At 38.6% G+C, this 20,336-nt stretch overlaps 1 protein-coding gene across 3 annotated transcripts in view; it reads left to right on the top strand.

Moving 5' to 3' along the window:
• LOC127376701 (metal transporter CNNM4) overlaps positions 1-17,380 on the top strand; it is a 45,321-nt gene extending 27,941 nt beyond the window's left edge. Inside the window, exons 5-7 of one of the 3 annotated variants that reach the window (XM_051423830.1) lie at positions 3,708-3,804; positions 11,058-11,236; positions 12,093-17,380. In XM_051423830.1, the coding sequence (XP_051279790.1) occupies positions 3,708-3,804; positions 11,058-11,236; positions 12,093-12,350 (534 nt within the window). In that variant the 3' untranslated portion in view covers positions 12,351-17,380. The other 2 variants (XM_051423831.1, XM_051423832.1) reach the window with 2 other exon arrangements.
• The last annotated feature ends 2,956 nt before the right edge of the window (positions 17,381-20,336 follow it).

Here is a 20,336-nt window from a genome sequence, read left to right as displayed (position 1 = left end):
TGGTTCTATTATTTCTCTCCTCCCTCCCCTGTGCCTCCCTTTGAATTAAACACCAGCCATGCAGCAGCGCGGACGGCTGCAGATTGCCCCGGAGTCTGCCCTCTGCATGCTCGTGAGGCATGTATGAAGTTCTTTTTGTTTGTGTGTGTGCGCACATGTTACAGGCCAAGTATTTGACCCCAGCCGATGCTCACATACACAGAGTTGACCATATGTTGAGAGGTGATTAACTTCTTTCCAAATCTGCTGATATACTTTAAGTTGCAGAAAGCTGGCGACAGAGCCAAGGAGGGTTAACCTTTGCATTAAGGGTCAAATGAAGAAGTCACCCAGCCGTAAACCTTGGAGGGGAAAACAGTAGAGTAGATGTTGGAGAGATTATGAAAGAAACATCAGTAGGCCAAATTAAAAGTCTCCATCTAATTGTTTAGTTTTGTTTCTGTCTACCTTTACAGTAAAGTATTAAAAGAAGAATTTTGCAGTAAATGTCTGCTCCTGTCAGCAGCAGGTTGTCCTTGAGCAAGGCATTTGACCTCTGATTACTCAGCAGCCAAAGGTAGAAGCCTGTGGTTCTATTGAGCAGGTGTGAATGTGTGGAACTGGATGAATTCGGTCTGGTGCGTTGCGGCAAAGGCATTCATGCCCTGTGAATTTACCTTTGTTCAAATAAAGGTAAAAAATAAGCATCTCCACACGCTGGGAGCTCAGTGCTGAGTGCTGATAGATGGAAGGATTGTCCTCATTAAGGAGACGTGTTTTCACTTTATGCATAAAAAACAGCTGAAGGATCAAATCTATTTTTGAACATCAAAGCATTTCACAAAACACAACAGAAAGCAGAAAGCAGTGGCCCGAAAAGAGAACAAACAGCGATGAGAGTGGCATGTTACATGCTCATGTTAGGAGGGACAGCTAGAGTAAGTACAAGCCTAAAGGTATGACAAGGGACGTTTATTACCTGAACACACATGATTGGACACTCTCTTGTGCACAGCCATGTCACATATATATTTTATTATTACATTGATAACTGAACTCTTTATTTTGCTCCACTGGACACAGCACTATACTGTATATAGACAGGATGTTGCAGTTAGCAAGGAGGCTGTGCTGAGTGATTAGTCAATTAATTCAAAAGTTGATATTGATGATCGATCATTATGTAAGTCAAAGTCAAAGCAAAGTCAAGCAAAAATAACTTCTTGAAGTGAGGATTTGCTAGCTTTGTCTGTTTTATATCACCATGAATGAAATGTTTTTGGGACTGTTAGACAAAATCAACAATATTAATAAATTGAAACCCTAGGGAGGATAAGTAAGGAAGTACCACTCTCAGTAAGCATCAGCATGGTGGATGAAATAACTTTACAGGGTTGTTGGAGGGATGATATGAGACAAACATAATTGATTGTTATGAGAAATAAAAGCTGCCAAACAGTCGAACCTGTGCTTTAAATGTATCTGCATTGTCAGGGTAGTGTTGAGTTTAGTTCTGATCAGTGTTGACATCGGTTGTGAAGCGCTCGCTGTTGAGCCGTGGGGAGATGTTGTGAGCTTAATTCAGCACAGCGTCTGTGATGGGAGCAGCCTACTTGGTAACTTCAGTGACACACACACTCGCTCCCTCTCCTCTAGCATCCAAGTCAGGTTTCTAAATTGGCACGCACCCTAAAATAGCACGAGCGATGGTTATATCAGATCGTTTATGTTGGTAAAGGCTCGCTCTCTGTCATATAAGCTCATTCCAGGAGGTCTTAAAGGGAAATGTACACAGAACTAAATTATGACAGTCAGATTTTTTTGTCCTCTTTATGTAAAATACATTGATCTCTTGTTGATTCTGATATATTTGATATGTTTAGAAAACCTTCAAATCCTAAATAAAATTCAAATAAATGTATGTCATATAGGTTTGAGGACTACTTGGTAGCACACCATAATGTTGTAACGCTAAAGCCAGTCAGACAAAGCCAAACTTCAGCAGAGGAATAACTTAAATTAAATTAAAAGTGACACCTTGGAATTAAAGGTCTTAAATTGCCTTTACTAATGAAGTCGTCACTGTTGCATACAGTGAGCCCCCTGCACTCTTGTTTGTCCTTTTCATTTCCTGTCCTTTTTTACCACCTGTTCTGCTGTCATCAGCCCTGTCCCCGTGTGTGGGGATGGGAGGATGGAGGGATGGAGGGAAGGAGGGATGACAGTGTGGATTAACTGTGCTGTGTTGTTGCTGCAGTTCACACATTCCAGCCAGCCGATTCAGGCCAGCTCACTGTACCAACACAGAGGCCTCCTTAACCCCCTTCTGGCCTCTCCTCTGGCCTCTCACCCCCACATCTCCCTCTTTGACTCTAACTTCTCCATCCCATATCAGTGTAACCTTTATTTTAATTTGACAAAGAACCTCTAGCAGCTCTGCCTCCCTCTTCTCCTCATGTGCATCACACCGTCCCCATGCAGTCACATCTCTTTTCTAATTTGTGAATCTGATTCAGTGCGTACTAGTGTCTAATAAAGGCCAATAAAGTAAACATGTTTCCTCCCACAAATGATGCAAAGACTCTCCAGAGGACAATCACTAATAAATACTGTATGCTACCTTGTTTTGACCTGTGATTGTACCACCCTCTAGAGGCCAAAGAATGTAATTTCCTAAAAACCGAAAGTCAGGGTGACAAGCATTGTCAGTACATATACAGTAGAAGGCAGTGTCAGTCTTTCTATAAGAACTAGTGACCGTCTAGTTCAGTGTGGTTGGAGTCTTTTCAGAGCTTTAAACGATTAGTAGATGAATCTATTAGTTGATCAACAGAAAATGAATCAGATTGTGATAATTGTTTTAGTTTTTAAGCAAAATTACCAAAAACTTGGGTGGTCCCAGATTCTTAAATGTCAGAAATGAATGATTTTGTTTGTCATACATTATAGTAAACTTAATATCTTTGGGTTTTGAACTGGTGGTTGGATCAGGCATTTGAAAATGTCACCTTGCACTTGGCATTTGATATTTTCTCGGCAATTTATTGACAACACTTAAAACAACTGGCACATTAATTGATAAGGTAAATAATCATTTGTTATACCGCTAGTTCTGTTATGATGGAGGGGAGGATGTGATGTGATAACTCAACAGTTTCTGGACCCTAAATGAGCTGTAGAAGCTTCTCAAAAATGTAATTCACATGACTTTAAGTGGGATTTTTTTTTATATATGTCTTGTGATGTTTCAGTGGCCTTTCACTTTGAGTAACAGACCGTTGGAAACTCTAACTTTTGCAACTTTTTGCAATATCAACTTTAAAGTAAATATATTGCACAAAACGTCTGTAGTCAATTCTTTGATTTAATTATGATTGGCAAAATAACTTTGTGAATGTATTATGTAGTACTTACCAACAATTGGTAAGTTAGTTAAAGCAATAACAGAGCAAGTAAAGGGATTTTACCTACTGATATTTCCTACCACCACATTTCTTTCAGTCTGATGACTTCACAGACTACATGAACAAAAGATTTAGTGCCAACATAATAATAATGAATAGAACTGCTGTTTCACTACCACTGTTACGGTACTGTGCTTGCACTGATACAGAAATGATGATTTGCGGTTTGTAGAGTCATAAGAAATGTACTCAGTGAATGTTGTTTCTGCCACAGATGTGATTTCTCACACGGAATTTATGTTTGTTTCTGTTGTTTTTTGTCAGGGACATGTGGAGGTGGAAGCCGGTAATGAGAACATGAAGTTTGAGACCGGACCGTTCTCGTTCTACGGTGTCATGGCACTCAATGCTCCCACACTGGGTGAGTCAAAAACCTCCTCTCCTCTCCAAATTATTAATACGCTATTAATCTATCTATGAAGGTTAAATTTGTATTGTATAATTTCCTGTGTACTGCCTAAGGCTTAAATGCCTCTACTGCCACCTAGTGACAAATGTTGGAGTACAACAGCCTATTGCAATATTAAAAATGTGAAGTGGACAGTGAAATATTTGGTTGAAATCAAATGACTAAAATATTTGTACATATTTTTCTGTATTAGGAGCATCAGTAGTTAATTAACAAAATGTCTTCCACTAGCATGAGAGCACATGCTGAAGTTTATCTGCAGCTGTAGCCTCATTTTTTGAACAACATATCATTTTAGGAGTTCTGTAAGTGCTACATAGGGTCATCTGTTAAAGCTATAACTACAATACACTGCCCTCAAGATATAATCTCTCTGCAGGACATTTATTTAAACATCAATTTGCCAACATGTAGCTATCACTCATCGATATATAATGCAGATGGAACAGCTGCAGATTAAAGGAGACAGTGGAGAGAAATGCTGGTGAGGCCAACTGCAGCCCTATCTGCTGATAGGTGTGAAGGTTACATGAAACAGTGTGTAGAGTTTGTGTGTGGAGAGTCCAATGCTCCTCATGGATACATTTAGCTTGTTTCTTTCTTTATTTTATTGGTTTATTTGACAGGGTCAAAGTCAGCCTACAAGGCTTATTTTCATCTGTTGTCTTTTGGCTAGATATTAAAAAAGCACCATAGTTGTAGATTTTTTTTTAACCTTCATTTTGCCAGAATAGTTTATTGAGATCAGGGTATTCTTTTTTTTTTTTTTGAGACAGGCTAAAATAGCAGCACGTTTTACAGACAACAAAATGGAAGAAAATGCAGCAGAAAACAGTTAAGATTAAGTCACTATTAAAATTGTTGTACATGCGTTGCGCTACCCGTTGGGTCGAATTCAACACCATGTGATACACTTATTTTAATCTGAATCTAAACTAGTGGTGAACATGGGAAAATTGGTCTATGCTTAAAACAAATACTGGCAAAATTTATTTTTGAATACTATTTATAATATAAACACAATTCATAACTTCCATAAATATAATAAAAGTTACATAGAGAGTGTGTTTTGGAAATCAGTCATAAAATTTAAATAAGCCCCAACAGGAAATTTCTGATCTTCGATCTTCTACTAAGTGATATTAAAAAAATAGCGTTTTAGTTTCAAGGGAAGACGGTTTGGAGGGCTCATGTGTTGGATGCGGAAATGGATTTTGACCTTGAAACTCCTCCCCTACTCCCCCCTGTGTCCCTTCCTCTTGACACACACACACACACACACACACACACACACACACACACACACACACACACACACACACACACTTTCATTACCGTAAATACAAAACTTTACTCTTTTTTTCTGCCAGTTTTGCTACATTTTGTGTTGGTTGTTCCTGTTGTTGACACTCAGCTGCCAGCTTGTCTGTTGTGTCAGTTTCATCTTTCCATTCATGTCTGTTTCTCCTGTGACGCTGACCAAAAGGGCTGGGTTATGAAAACACAACACTGTTAGGGTGCAGGCTGAAATGTGTCCTACACGTCAAGTATTGAAGGCTACTGAGAATCGGAAGCCTGTTTACTTATTCGATAAATATTTATTGATATGAATCCTACATTTTCAACTTTGTAGTCTGAATTCTATTCAGGGAAAGTTCTTGATATAGTAGCTTATGTTTAGATATTTAACATTTAACAAGTTCGATGCCTTTTGTCAAATAAAAGAGGAGTTCTGCATAAAAAACTCAGGTATTGTATCAGCACTAGTACAGAAAAAATTCAAATGATAAAAATAAGAGCATGAATTGGTGCATAAATTTAAACATGGAGAAAAAGAAAGCGGTCTGATGAACTTTGTAAGTTGTGACCACCTGAAGAAAACCCTACATTTTGTCTGATCCCAGCGTTGCTCTTTCCTTTATTTCTATTCTCTTCTTCATGTCAACGCTCGACAGCTTAGTCTTTCAGGGCCATCGGGTGGAGAGGAAGACTTGTGAAGCATTATTTCTTAATTTCCGACCTTTCCTTCCCACCAGCTTTACCTTCACTCACCCATTTCATCAAACTTCTAATCGATCAAACCTTCAGAAGCAGCTCAGTAACGAGAACAATCGTCACACCTGAAAAATTCACCTTCAAACAGTGTAATCTGACGTGTGATGTTCCTGGAGCAGAATATCTCTGTGGTTTTGCATGATCCCAGTCTGGATACAGATTTGTCTCTCTGTCTCCCACTGTCTCACTCACTTTCCCTTCCTCCCCTCCATCCCCCGTCCTCCCTCTGTCTCATCGATCACCTCCTCGTCCCTCCCTCCCTTCTCTCCTCTCAGTGGCTGCACCTCGTCCTCGCCACCTCTCCTTTAAGAGGTTTTCTCTGTTCTCTCGGTTGCCAGGTAAACTTCGGCATGTCTGGGTCCTTTAACACCGAGGACGGTCAGGGTTAAGGGGGTGGGGTGGGTTGCTGGGTGGGGCTTGATTGGGTGGGCAGGCCTGGCTTTTGATTTGCCAGGTGTGGATTTAAAATGTTTGTACATCTCGCCTTAGAAATCTGTTAAATGTAACTTAACGCCTGATCACAGACTGAAGGAAATTGCTCTTGCACTGCTCTTTATGGGTTGAAACAATGGATTATTAGTTGCACTTCAATGTGCACCCCAATCTGTGATGTAAAATACCTACTATGACATCACTGATTGCTTGTGGCCAAAGGTGCAACATGTGAAAAGGTTCCACCCGACAGACAGCACTGTAGCAACAGTTTCCTCCCTGTGTGATTTAGTGTAGATTTACTCTTACTGGCAAATAAGCTCTGTGTTCAACCAAAACGACCTCGTTTACACCTGGTTTTATTGAGCCAGCATTATATTTGCATGTTGAGCTTTGACTCTAGTAGAAGGCAGAGTGATGATGTTCTACTTTTTGGTTTCTGCCTTTAGAAAAATCAATTTGAAGTATAAATATATCTTTTAGTTTAGTTCACAGTATTCTTTACATGTTTGTCAGTAACAAATGGCAGTATAAAAATGTTGAAAATATGTCATAATATATGGTCATTTAGAAAGAGAGCACTCAAGTTTTTGTTTTTTAACTATAAAATCTCACACTGTCGATGGATCCAGATGATCTGCAAATATTTTGCTAATGTGTGGATCATATAAGTAATCTTTTAAAGAGAAATGTCTAAACATTTTTCTGAGTCTAAGATTTCGATCCGTGTGCACTGTTTTTTTTTTTCTTATCCACACAAAATACTCTGATACCTGATCACCTGATTTTATGGCCAGGTGTAAACAGGGTTTGGTAGCAGTGCCTTCACAAGCCTAAAGTATGCACTCAATGTGCATATTCATGGGAGAACAAAAGCAGAGAGGAAGTTGTTTTAGAAAGTAAGAGAGTTGATCAAAGAGCACATCTGCCAAAATGTCAGCACAGTTCTTAAACCGGCAGGGCACTTGGGGACAGAAAATGATCACATGGCACCTCTAAGATAAAATGGAGAAGGATAGGACAACATCACGAGACACCCAGATGAAATTTGAAGCCCCTTGAGCGGTTAAGCTGTCCACTTTGTGCAGCATCAACTTTGGATGCATCCTAATAGCTTCAGATGGTTTCTTCCTCTGCTTGTTTTATATCAGTATTAAAGTGTAAGAGCACTGTAGCTGTTAAATCAATAAAAAGAATTAAGGAGAGAGTGTGGAGCTATTGAGATGCAACCTGAGATATTTAATTATTTTGTTTATTGTTGTCCTATCGCTCACTTTTATGGTGTAGTATAAACCCTAGTTTTCAAAACTAAAGTACATTAATTGCTGGAATAGATTGTAGTTTTTTTTAGAGCACAGTTAGTTTTAAAAACTCATTAAATCTGCGGCCGGTATATTTGCTTTACTTAGTATCAAATGCCCAGTTCCAAATGTAATCCCACTACCATCCTAGTCTTGTGATTATGAATGAAAATGTTTAATAATTGTATTTTCATTATGAGATGTGGCATTAGTGTAGGGCTGAGGATTGTTTGGAATTGGGATCACTCGTTCACTTTCATTTTAAAAACACTAACTCCCTTTGCGAACACCAGCTCGGTTTGGTTGCTTTAAAACCTGATTTTTAAAGACCTGAAGATCCAGTAGGTCACTGTTCTTTAACACTAGACACTATTTAAAACTATGAAATATACATACTTTTAGAAAATGCACACACGGTTTTGGTACAGACTTTTATTACTAGAGTATGTTCTTCAACTTTACTTCAGTGTCCACCCATATTTCAAAATAAAAACTGGAATATGTTTTTTAAAAATGGAAATAGTTCAGGTTCTGCAGCTGTAGCCATCGTCACTGTGAAATCCCCATGTTAGGTCACAGTGAAATCTACGTAAATATTACTAAAGTGAGTACTAAACTACGCTAATTCGTTTGGGTAACAATGTGACTGAATCTGAGAAAATGGAACATCAAGAAACCCTACGTCATGCTTTGCACAAAGTAAACAACTCTGCACTCTGTTTTTCAGAATGTCGTAAACAGCAAATTGTTTGTTTGATAAATCTCATTCATCTTATTAAAGTTTACATGATGTAATCTGTTACTGTTGGCTGTTTTTAGCTAAAAAAGTTAAATAAGTACCAAGTGCTTTGGTTAGCCAAGGGTTTTTAAGTTGTAGATGAATTTGTTGACAGGGTCTAAATAAAGGAAAGATGCCTACTGGATCTTCATATCAACATAATAAAGACTGCCTCATGACTTAATGAAATCTAACCACTAACCAGAAAATTAGCTGTAGATACCCAGGATTAATTTAGCTTAATTCCTTGAACACTAATGCAGTTGACGTGTCCAGGTAAAACAGTTTCCTATGACTCACTGAGGCCCCCTGCTGGAAGATTCACATCTAATGGTAATAATACACAGCTGGTAAAGAGCATGAGTGAGTGTGTGTGCATGTGCGTGTGTGTGACAAGTGTTGTTTCTTTTGGATGAACTGAGCATGTCAGATTAAGAGATAAGCGGCCAGCTGGATGACGTTTTTCGATGTTAGTCATTGTGGTTTCAGTATGTTGGAGCAGAGGTGGAAAATAACTATGGTACTTAAGGAAGTCTTTGAGACAGTTATTATGGTTGTATGAGACGAGAACTGTTAATAACTATGACTAAGAGTCTTACAGTAACAGACTTAACTTGCTGGAACTAGTGCCACCTGTTTTGATTTTTACTAAAAACGTACTATTCATTAACTTTGAATGTATTTGGTTCAGTATTTTCTTGATATTGGAATTAATTTTCATATTGGACTCTTTAATCCTTTAACACCCAACCCCCTGGACACAACATGTTTTCACGGTTTCAGTTGTTTAATCTAAAGCGGCAACGATTAGTCAATTCATCCATTAGTCAATGGACAAAAATTAAACTAGCGACTGTTTTTATTATTTGTTTCAGACACTTTTGAGACCACAATAATGGCAAACACTTGCTGTTCCTGGCTTCTTTAATGGGAGTATTTAAAGTTGAATCACTTTAGGTTTTAGACAGTTGTATCAGATGCTTGGTGTCTTTTGAGTCATATCTCCAGATCAGAAAAACAAAAAGTAAATTCCTGTACACACTCACAACCTCTGAGTTGGTTCATTAAGAGGTTGACCTGGAGCTCAGTCACAAGGAGCTTTGTCATAACAGCTCAATCATAAAGTGACACAGCCCATTATAAAATAATCTTCCACAGCTGTGTTGGAGATGTGTCCATGATCACATACAGCAGCTTATTCATTCAAGATCCCTTCAAGAAACTGTCAAAATATGGGGGCGTCCTAGTTGCTCACCGGTAGAGCTTGCACCCTATATACCAAGGCCTTGCTGCTGCAGCGGCCATTGGTTTGCATTCAACCTGTGGCACTTTGCTGTGTGGCATTCCCATCTCTCAAGCTGTCCTGTCTAATAAAAAAATATATATATTAAAAAGAAAAGTCCCCCTCAAATGAACATGCACGTGTTATAGCCAGTGGTGGTGTGGGCAGGGGTTTGTCCTTTTAAGAAGAGTGTTTGTGGGAATTTACTTTTTTCTTTGTAATCTGAATCTGTCACCTTGAGCTCTGGGATATTGTAAACAGCATTTTTCTGATATTGTATAGACCAAACAATTAAGCAAGAAAATAATTGGTAGATTAATCAACTATGAAAAAGAAAATGGCTGTGCCGTGCCTCGTACCGGGATCATTTTAAAACTGGGTATTCTTTCTGAAAATGACCAAATCTTCATGTTACACTTCATAAAAGCGGGTGGTGTTACAAAGTTAACTTCCACATAGTGCAAATGTCTCAGGGCTGAACAGTGGATGGTAAAAGGTTCAAGTTTTGACAGTTCATTCTCCTCTTTGGACATGTTGTCACTTGCAAATCTTAAGTAAGTTATCCTCCCATAACCTGAATAAACAGAATTTACTTTTGAGGCATTGCGGTGCTGGCTATTGTTTCCACCTCTGTTAAGAAGCCTCAGGTTGCATCCTGCACTGCGCAACATTCAGTGAAAATATTGTATGAATATGTGAGTGTATGACAAGTTTGGTTGGCGTGATGCATTCTTACAAACGCAAATCGAGTCACTGCTTGTTGTGCTGTTGGGAAATTTTGTGTGTCACCGCCTTTGGGTGTGAGAAGCACCACTACGATAGTGAAACACAGGTTATGTACAGTAGAGACGGTCATGAGTTTGCTTGAAATAACTGAACATTAACCACCCCACCCCTTTGTCTCTCTTGCTCTCACAGATTGGATTTCACTTTTGTTTAGATGTTTCTGTTGTTATTTTGTGCACTAGTTAGTCTTATTCATACATATCATTAATATTAACCTGCATTTAAACCTACACCTGCATCTTGTGTTCTCAAGGTCTTCCACTGATGTGTGTTTGCATCATAGAGCCATTAATTCATGAATGGCTTTGAAACAGCAGTGTAAAACCCACACCGCAGCCCTCTGTAGTGATAAACAGTTTCCTGTTTTATGTATATGCAGGACGGTCCTGATAGATCTTTATCACACAATTCTGTCTTTTAATTGCTAATAGGAAGCTGTTAATAACCTTTTGTGTGTGTGTGTGTGTGTGTGTGTGTGTGTGTGTGTGTGTGTGTGTGTGTGTGTGTGTGTGTGTGTGTGTGTGTGTGTGTGTGTGTGTGTGTGTGTGTGTGTGTGTGTGTGTGTGTGTAGAGTTTCGTTCACCGTCCCACTTAAGCGGGTTGAACCGTACATCCTCTCTGAGCGGAGCCGACCGGACAGAGTCGCTCTCCGTCAGCGGCAGCAACAGCCAGCTCAACAACAGCATCCCCTTGCAGCAGTATACACCCGACTTCTACGTCCGAGCACTCACCGACCTGCAGTTCGTCAAGGTTGGTTACACATTTTTAATCTTGATAGAACTAAAACTTTTGGTTTGGGATTTTGGGTCAAACAAAAAAAGCAGTTTGAAGATGTCACACTAGTACATTGTGATAATAGATGAATAGACCAAACAATTAATCAAGAGTTAGAATAATTGGCAGATTAATTGAAAAATAGTTAGTTGTAACCCCAGTCTGAATAAAGCCTTTGTTAGATTGGCTCTTATTGTCTCTGTGTTTTATTGAAACATCTTAATGCTATAATGTCTGGTCAAAGTGGATATGGTTTCAAGTATAGTGGGTCAAATACTGTTCTCTCACTGTCTGTCTCGGCTGTCCCAACGTTGCTTTCTCCAGCAACTGTCACAATATAGTAGTTATTTACCAGCAAGGCAGGCGTGAGCTAGAATTGTAAGAACGGTGAAAAACCAAATGAAAAGTGCCATAAATCCAACATGACGTTCGGACCTGCTTTACACTGATGTAATTTAAATGCTGCTGAAACAAGTTATAAGTAGATTAAAACACCTAAGAAACTGTAATCAAATATAGAGAGATTTAACCCTAGATGCCTCTAAGGCAAATGTGTAACAGTTACTGTTACTGTGTATTTGTCCAGAGATAGATTATTATTTGACTAATTATTCACCCCTTTAAAGGTTGACGTTTTGACGGTTCTGCTTATTCGCTTTCGGAGTTCGGAGAGACAACTCTCATATCTGTCCATTCAGACATGAGAGTGGTATAGATTTTATCTAACTCAATTCTCCTAAAATTTCAAACTGTTCCTGTAACTAAAGACTAAAGAACGCCAACATCAATTTTGATCTCAATCTTATCTCCCCTACCCCCTCTTTCCTTTTAGATCACGCGTGCCCAGTACCAAAACGGCCTGATGGCATCTCGTCTGGACAGTACGCCCCAGTCCCCGGAGAGCGGCCACAATATGGGTCGCCTGGATCAGACCCCTCCCCCAGCCACCGCCAACACCACCATCACGGACCTGGGAGCGGACTCCACCCCTACGGAGAACGGACCAGACGAGACAACGCTTCTCCTCCTCAATGAGCAGAACTCACCGCACACAGCCAACCACCACAGCCAGTTGGAAAACAGCATTTGACACCCACCCACCCCCCCTTCCATACGTTTGCACGCATGCACTACTACGCTCGAATGTATGTTGTGGAGGGGAGGAGTGTGTGTGTGTGTGTGTGTGTGTGTGTGTGTGTGTGTGTGTGAGTGTGAGTGGGGATGCAGATACATGCCTTAGTACAACTGACAAGGCATAAAGAGAAAAGCCATGTGCATGCATATTGTGTAAATATGCAAGGATTTATCAAAACACACCCACACACAGACACACACAGACATACCAAAGTGTATTGTGGGAACTTGCCACATCTACTTTTCCATCATCATAAACATGCCAAACCCAACACTCATTTATGGTAGTTCAGCGACAGAAAGGAGTATTTGTGTGTGTGTGTGTGTGTGTGTGTGTGTGTGTGTGTGTGTTTGCACATGCTCCTTAATGTATTAACTGATGACGAAGATCTGAAGGACCTGCTCGTCTGGACCAGAAAGCTCCTCCCTCTCTCTCTCTCTCTCTGTCTCTCTCTCTCTCTCTCAATGTTAGCGGCGTTCAGAGGCGAGTTTCTTCTTCCTCCTCCTGTGCGTGCGTGTTTTTAAATGTGTGTGTGTCTGTGTGTCTGTACGCATCGCTTCCAACTCACTGTCCCTAATCAGAGACTCAGGGAGACTCCGCCCTCCTACCCCACCCTCCTCTCCTTTGCCCACGTACATACATGCAAGTGCAGTCGAAAGCCGCCAAACAACCCACGCCGCATGTGTAGCATCCTGCATCCCCTCCTCACCATCCATACAGCTATAAGACAAAGACGACCCGAGCATGTCAGCAGAGTTCAAAGTAATATATGTTCCGTAGAAATTTATAGTGAGATATTTATTGATGACTTCAGAGTGCGACGGACACACAAAACTCCTACTGACTCTTTTTTTTGGGGGGTTCGGGGTGGATGTCTATACACACATATATATATATATATATATATTTTTTTTTTTTTCCTTCTTCTTTCCTTGATAGAAGCAGTGTGTAGCCTAGAGCCTTTATCCCAGAGTTGTTAAGAGATTTAGCAGCGATAGACAGCCAGTCTGTATCGTGATTAAGACAATCAATATGATTATTATGAATGTGTTAAATTAAATGTGTAGGGTACGTTAACTGTGGCCAAGGTGCTCTCGAACAGCCTCCGCTTTGTGAAATCTTTTGCTTGCTTCTCTTCGATTTTCACAAACGACAGATCTGAAAAGACGTGATGTTTCGGTTTCAGATGAATCAGGTCGCGTAGGAATCAGTTTTCACAAACGGTGGACGGTATTTGAGAGCACAGAGACGTGGCGAGTCCTTTCCTACTTTATAAGCGAGGGTGCATATGTGTGTTTGTGTGTGTATGTGACCAAAATGGCCATCAACAGACTTGGTGGGAACATAAACCAAAAGAGGGAAACTTGATCACATTCTGACTAGAACATACTTAGATATCTGAAACTTTATTTATTTTATTGAGTTCGATATGTGTGTGTGTGTGTGTGTGTGTGTGTGTGTGTGTGTGTGTGATACGTTGATGTCCATGAGGGGATGAGAAATGTGGTTTTTATTTTGCCTCATTGTGAGATTTTACATGTTAAATAATCCTTTGCGTACAGAGGTTACATTTGGGTTTCCTTTTTTGTAATTCAGATCTGGGGGGGGCCTCTCTAGCATACTGAACAGCGAACCTTAACATTTATTGTTGTTTGTATTTCTGCAGCCAAACACACCGTTCAACACTGGCATCAGCCAAATTTTGTCAGTATAGTTTCTGATTATCACAATGCACACACTCCAATTATATTTTACTGTACCTTCTGAGGAGAAAAAAAAAATCTATCTCTATCTTGTGACGGATTTTCTTTGCCTGATTTCTAGCAGAGCCACATTGGTGTTTCATAATTATATATATTTTTTGTGATATACAGCATGAAAAGTAAATCACACATCAAGTTTTTGTTTTTAAAACCAAAGAAATAGGGCTGCTTTCTTGTCTGGCTATTTCTGTAACAACATGTACCAGAATGCAATGCAGCCTTTTTTTATTTTTAGTAAGCATTGCTCTCACTTTCATCTCTCTTCAGTATCGCTACATATTTTTTCAATACACCTAAATCACAGGTGAATCCATCTGCTCTTTTAGTGTTGTGAAATGGGATTCTGGGAAGCGTAGGACATCAGGAGTAAGAGTAGACAATACACACTAATGGGAAGTGGGTACACCAAATACAACACTTAATTTCAAAAGGCACAGATCATCACAAATTGAAGATTCCTCTAGTTTATGAAGGTGGATTTTTTTCCTTTAATGTTGCTGCTTTCCTGAGATCAACAGTATCAGATTCTCAATCAACAACACTGACATGTTTTCAGATCACTAAATTCCACTTCTGTCAATGAACGAACAGTGTGACATTTTGTTTTATGTAAAACTACCGAAGCATTGTTTTGGTTGCTATGTGGTGTTCTCTCTCCAACAGACATTGTTAATACACTTTTGTTTGTTTCCACTTTTAGCATGGATCTGAAACCAACTTTCATTTCTGTTTTCAAATGAATTGGAATGACTTGTTATTATGAGGAATCTTATTTTGACCTTTTCATACTTTTCACGAGAAAGCTAAAATATCACAAACATTTTAGGAAAATGTATGTCACTTTGTTTGAATGTGTCACGATGGGCTGATGCATTATGGGTCTGAGCTCGCCTGTCCTGGTGTTTTGTCTCTTCAACAGTATGCCAACGATTTATCTACAAGTTGCTTTACATGGAGATGCTTTTATATTACATCCAGTTTATTAAGTGGTCAGTTAGCCTAAACTTTGAGTTTGTAACACAGTGTGCCTCACACTGCCTTAAAATCACTTCAGTTTGAGTCTGATGTCCAGTTTACCTGATCTTTTATATGTTGTGGTACTTTCCCATTTATTTTCTTTAATTGGCAAATGTTCACAGTTACCCTAATCATATTTTAATGTGGAATTCTACAACACTAAAATCCCAGCAGAATGGATTTTACAAATATATTTGGTTGAGTTAAACCTCAGTGGGCAAGGATACAGGGTTTTTTGTTGTTGTTCTTATTTTTGGTTAGCTTACTAGTAAAGGAGGCAAACAATGCATCACGGTTTGTTGGTATGGGGCTGCATAACATTATGACCACCTGGGCACCTTGGTGGTCATAATGTTATGGCTGATCGGTGTATAAGTGTGTTATGTGTAAGTCGATTAATCACTGAATAAAATCAAACCAAAGCCGAATACAATTCTTCAGTCAGCTATTGCTTACGGTGCTTTTTTGCAGCTGGTAACTCTTTGTCTGTTAGACTAGTCACTAAAAAGGTCAGGAGGCTAGTTACCTGCATGAATTACTCAGGCTAGTTCGAATTTGGAACATCAGCTCAGCGAGCTAAAATCTCGTCTCAGTGTCTTTCTGTGAAGAGGTTTCTTTAACTTTGAAAAATATCTCTTAGGTTAAATATCCATATTCCTATGTCCTAAAGATAAATGGGTATCTACTGTACTGTAAAGCTTGAGCACATGCTAACTCCATGTGTTACTCTATGATTCAGTCACAGAGTGAACCTAACGCAGATCTTAGGGGAAAAGTCACTGTGTTTTGTTGTTGTTTTTCATATGTGTTATCCAGCAGCAGGTTTTCATTTTGTATTATTTGTGATCCCACACATGTTCACCTTCCCCAAAGGATAAAGTGTTGTGTGGTCCGGTGCAGTCTGTGGAAAAATTAGTTTCTTCTTGGGGAGAGATTGCATGATTTCGGGCAGCCTGTGGACATCTGTGAGTTCATGAAACTCCCTTTCAAGATACAATCTGCTGCTGTTTTGACTATTCCTCTCAGCTCTCTTTTACTCCATCATTGAGAAATGTATGGAGTATTGAGAATCATGGGATATGTTGTTAAATGCTGACAATATCTTTGTTTAAAAGAAAAAGTCAAATTTTACTATCCAGTTAAATAGTTAATACCCATTTATCTTGTATAATAGGGACTGAAAGCACCAACATGTGTAATCTTTTGAGAATGTCGAAAAAGAAAACCTTTTTGAGAAAATCCTGGTAAGTTAAAGCTAGTGTCATGTAATGAAAATAGCTTTTTTTTTAAAGGTACTTAATCACCACCCACTGATGTTTAACTGAACTAATGGGGTTTATCTGCATTAAGCAGAAATATTTCTGTCTATATTTTTAGATTATAGCTCCTCATTGTTGTTTTGTGAGCAAAGAAAATTTAAAAAGCCCAGACTCCTCTGTGATTAAAGCACTTTAGCAAAGGAAAGAAGTATTTTTCCCAAAAGACCAAAGTTTGCCAAAGTTGCCGGCTCAGTGACTTTGTTGCAATACTGTTACTGACCAGGATTTCATAATAATTTCTTCTCCTTTACATGACACAGGGGGTTTTAAAGAAAGTTTTGCTGTCTACGGCCTGTACAGAAACAAAAAGAAAAGCTTAAGGAACTCACTGACTCACCGTTCTCTTGCCTACTATCTTTTAATGACTGCTGATTTTTTTTTTTTTTTGTGCTCATTCCTGAATTATATTTTACACACACACACACACACACACACACACACACACACACACACCCATTTCAAAGGACTGTTTTTGTTCATTTTGTAGATTTTTATGGCTGAGATTGTTCTAATGTTTTTGTTTATGTGCGTGCCTGTGTACCCCCACCTGTTTTAAATTGTACTGGGTTTGGGTTCATTATGTATGTGTGTGAATGTTTGTGAATCAAGTCTGGCTATTTTTTGTACCTCAGAACACTGTCAGTAATTGTGGTAAACCGCAATCTTTTTTTTTAATTTGTCATGGAATTTAATTTGGGAACAGAGCGAATGGAGCGACTGGCGTTGGGGAAGAAATAAACTGATTCTCCTTCATTCTCTCTGGCATGCTGTAACTTAAAAAACAACAACAGACAAACAAGGTGTAAATACTGTTTTATAATTTCTGTCTTAATGAGTTTTGAAGATGAAGAAAGTTATTAATAAACCTGAGATATATTTCTCTATGGACCTTTGTGATTATCTTGTTTATCTGAGGACTCTTGTTAACCCACTGTGATCCCTATTGGAAGCATATGGAAAGTTTTACTTATGAAAAAAGAAAACTACGCCTTTTGCCAATAAATAAAGCAATGACATGTAAATGAATAAAACATACTTCCTAAAACTAACATTAAGCTCACTTACTATTCAGTATAGTTACATAGAAGTAGATCAAACAAGATTGTTAAACGCTTTTATTTTTCTAGTGTTTAGTTTTTCTTTTGATTAATCACGTAGAACTGATGAACTCATCTATTTACCATTCAAAGCGGTGACAAACTAATATATAATATGTTATACATAATGTAATGTCTAATATTGAAAAGTAATGCACACTTGTGATCGTAGTGAGTTGCTGATTACTGGCTCCATATGTATTTTTCTTTAATTCAGATAATGGTGTTTCAGCCCTCCGGCCTTATTCAAGATCAACAATCATAGTGATTACTGGTACGTATAGGCCACACCCTAGTTGTTACCTTAATGGTGGGACATGATTATCTAATCACCGTCAGATGTGTAATTAACTACGGTGGCCTATACATACCAGTGCCTTTGTCTTAAGTACAAGGTGTTGGAACGTAGTCATGCAAATATCTCTTCTTGGAAACTGGTAGTTTATGACTACTACACCCACTGACAGGAGTCATGATAACCAGATAATCAGTGTTATTCACTTCACCTGTCAGTGCTCACAACAATATGGCTGATTGGTGTATACCAAGTATAATTTATGTCAAATAGTGTAAAAGGTTCCCTTTATTTTTACAAACTGATTTTTGAGGTTAGAAAAACGTATACAGGTTCTTAGATTATATTTTCTTCCTGAAACATGTTAAGCAATCCACTATTATTTCCTTTCCTCTTATCTTAAACAGTGAAATAGTATTGACTCACCTTAGAGGCAGTAAAACGTTAACTGCTATTACATCATATAAGCAGTAGGACAATGACACGACATGATGATGAAACATCTACTTAGTGTATATTGCTGCCAGTGTTGCAGGTTTGTGGGCCACACAAAAAGGAAGTAAAACTGGAATGTGGGTTGAATTTTGAAGCTGAGAAATCCCAATGCTCCTGCGACTGTCCTCTTACATCACTGGAAATTTTTTTGTCAAACTGGTTCTAAGGGTGTGCTAACTACTCTGGATATGATGAATCTGTTTTTAAAATAATTGGGGCAAGGGCAATTTAGAAACCTGCTGTTAGAAGACAGAGAATGAAGGGTTTGGCAGAAAGTGTTTTGTATTTGTACACCTCTCATCACATTGTTTTCATTGTATTAAATTACATCCACCACAACTCCCCCAGAGGGCTCAGTAGACGATTTAGGGCGATAGAGAACCACCAACCCACCATTTCCTTCCTCCAAATAGAGCAGCAGGAATAAATATTGAGCATTACCTCAGTGTTAAAATACTCGTTTGCCATCATAATTTTACTACTTTTTGGTAGAAGTAAAGAAATATTACCAGTAAGTTGCCCATGAAGCACCAAAAGTACCCATTAGACAGCAGAATGGCCTCTGTCAAAGTGTTATAAATGCATAAAGATGTAAGAAGCACTTTCACGTTCTTGGTTTTTGAGTTTAATAGATAATAATACATTATATTTAATAAATTGATCATACGTTTTGTATGTAAAATGATCAACTACAAAGTCATATCAATGAAGTGAAGTAAAAAGTACAATATTTCTATCTGGAATTAGAAGTAGAAGTTGTAGAAAATCCAAATACTCACGTAAAGTATAAGAATTTCAAAAGTGGCATTTATCGGTGTAGTTGCATATTGCAACTCCCTCGCGTCATCCTCCCCTTCTAAAAACAAAGGAGAAACTACAGCGTGTGAACCCCCCTATCTATTGCCATCTATCTATCTATTGGATTAGATGACTACATGTAATGTGAAAGGGGTCATTCATAGTGACAAACCTTTAGCTTCATGGAGTGTTTTAGCATCTTTCAGCTCATTGTTTTGGCTCACTTGTACCACTCTCACACTCAGCATGGTGTCCAGCTGTTACTGCCTCAAATGCTCTGATAAAGCCACTGTACCTGCTCAGCACCAAAGGGCATACAGACAAACTTAGAGACTAGCTGATCAACACAGTTGCAACTAAAGAGCCAGACTTCTTTCTCAAGAGTTGGTGGAGAACAAAACAGAGCGAAAAGAAGAGTAAACATATTGGACTTACATTCGCCAGGTGGCCACAACACAAATAAGTGCTAATTTTGCTCTGTGTCTATTTGCTTGTATGTTTGATACAAGTAGGTGGTAGTCTGCCAATGTTGTGTGTATTGATATAGGCCCAGTGTCCAAAATAATCAAGTAATGTAATACTTTACTTTAAGCCTCCATATTTAGCTTTAAACAGTATTTAAACAGTTAATAAAGGGTTTACACATAATGTAGTTGCAAGCAGATATGAGGTCATTTTAAAGTGTCTATTAATACATTATTGCACTGCACAGTGCTTATCAACAATTATAACTTCTCCTATGAAGACATAATTTATTTTATCACAACTGTGTTTTTTTTACTCTATTGCATTCATTATCTGAATATATCTGGCAGGTCAAGAAATGTAGTAAAGTATACTCTAGTGTTAGTGTTTTACACCAAACGCAAACTGTGGTAGCGTAAGAGGTAATGCACTGACGGAAACATTATTCTTTAGAAGAAGAACTATTAGAAGGCCAAACAGAAGAGACACTGAATTGAGCTCACAGTTCTGATCATTCAGGCCAGGCTTATGTTGAGGTGGATTTTTTTAGAGTGGAGTTTTGCCAAAGGAGCAGTACACAATTGTGAAACGTGTTTATTGTTTAGCATTTCAGCAAGAATATCACAACTTCATAGATTTTTTTATTTCACGAATACCATAGTGGCATTTTTTACATTTGCTCACTTACTCCA

This window comes from Dicentrarchus labrax, unplaced genomic scaffold, assembly GCF_905237075.1.
Source record: "Dicentrarchus labrax unplaced genomic scaffold, dlabrax2021, whole genome shotgun sequence".
In the NCBI taxonomy this organism is placed as follows: Eukaryota; Metazoa; Chordata; class Actinopteri; family Moronidae; genus Dicentrarchus; species Dicentrarchus labrax.
Note: the sequence above shows the minus strand (reverse complement) of the source record. Positions and strands in the feature narration are given on the sequence as shown.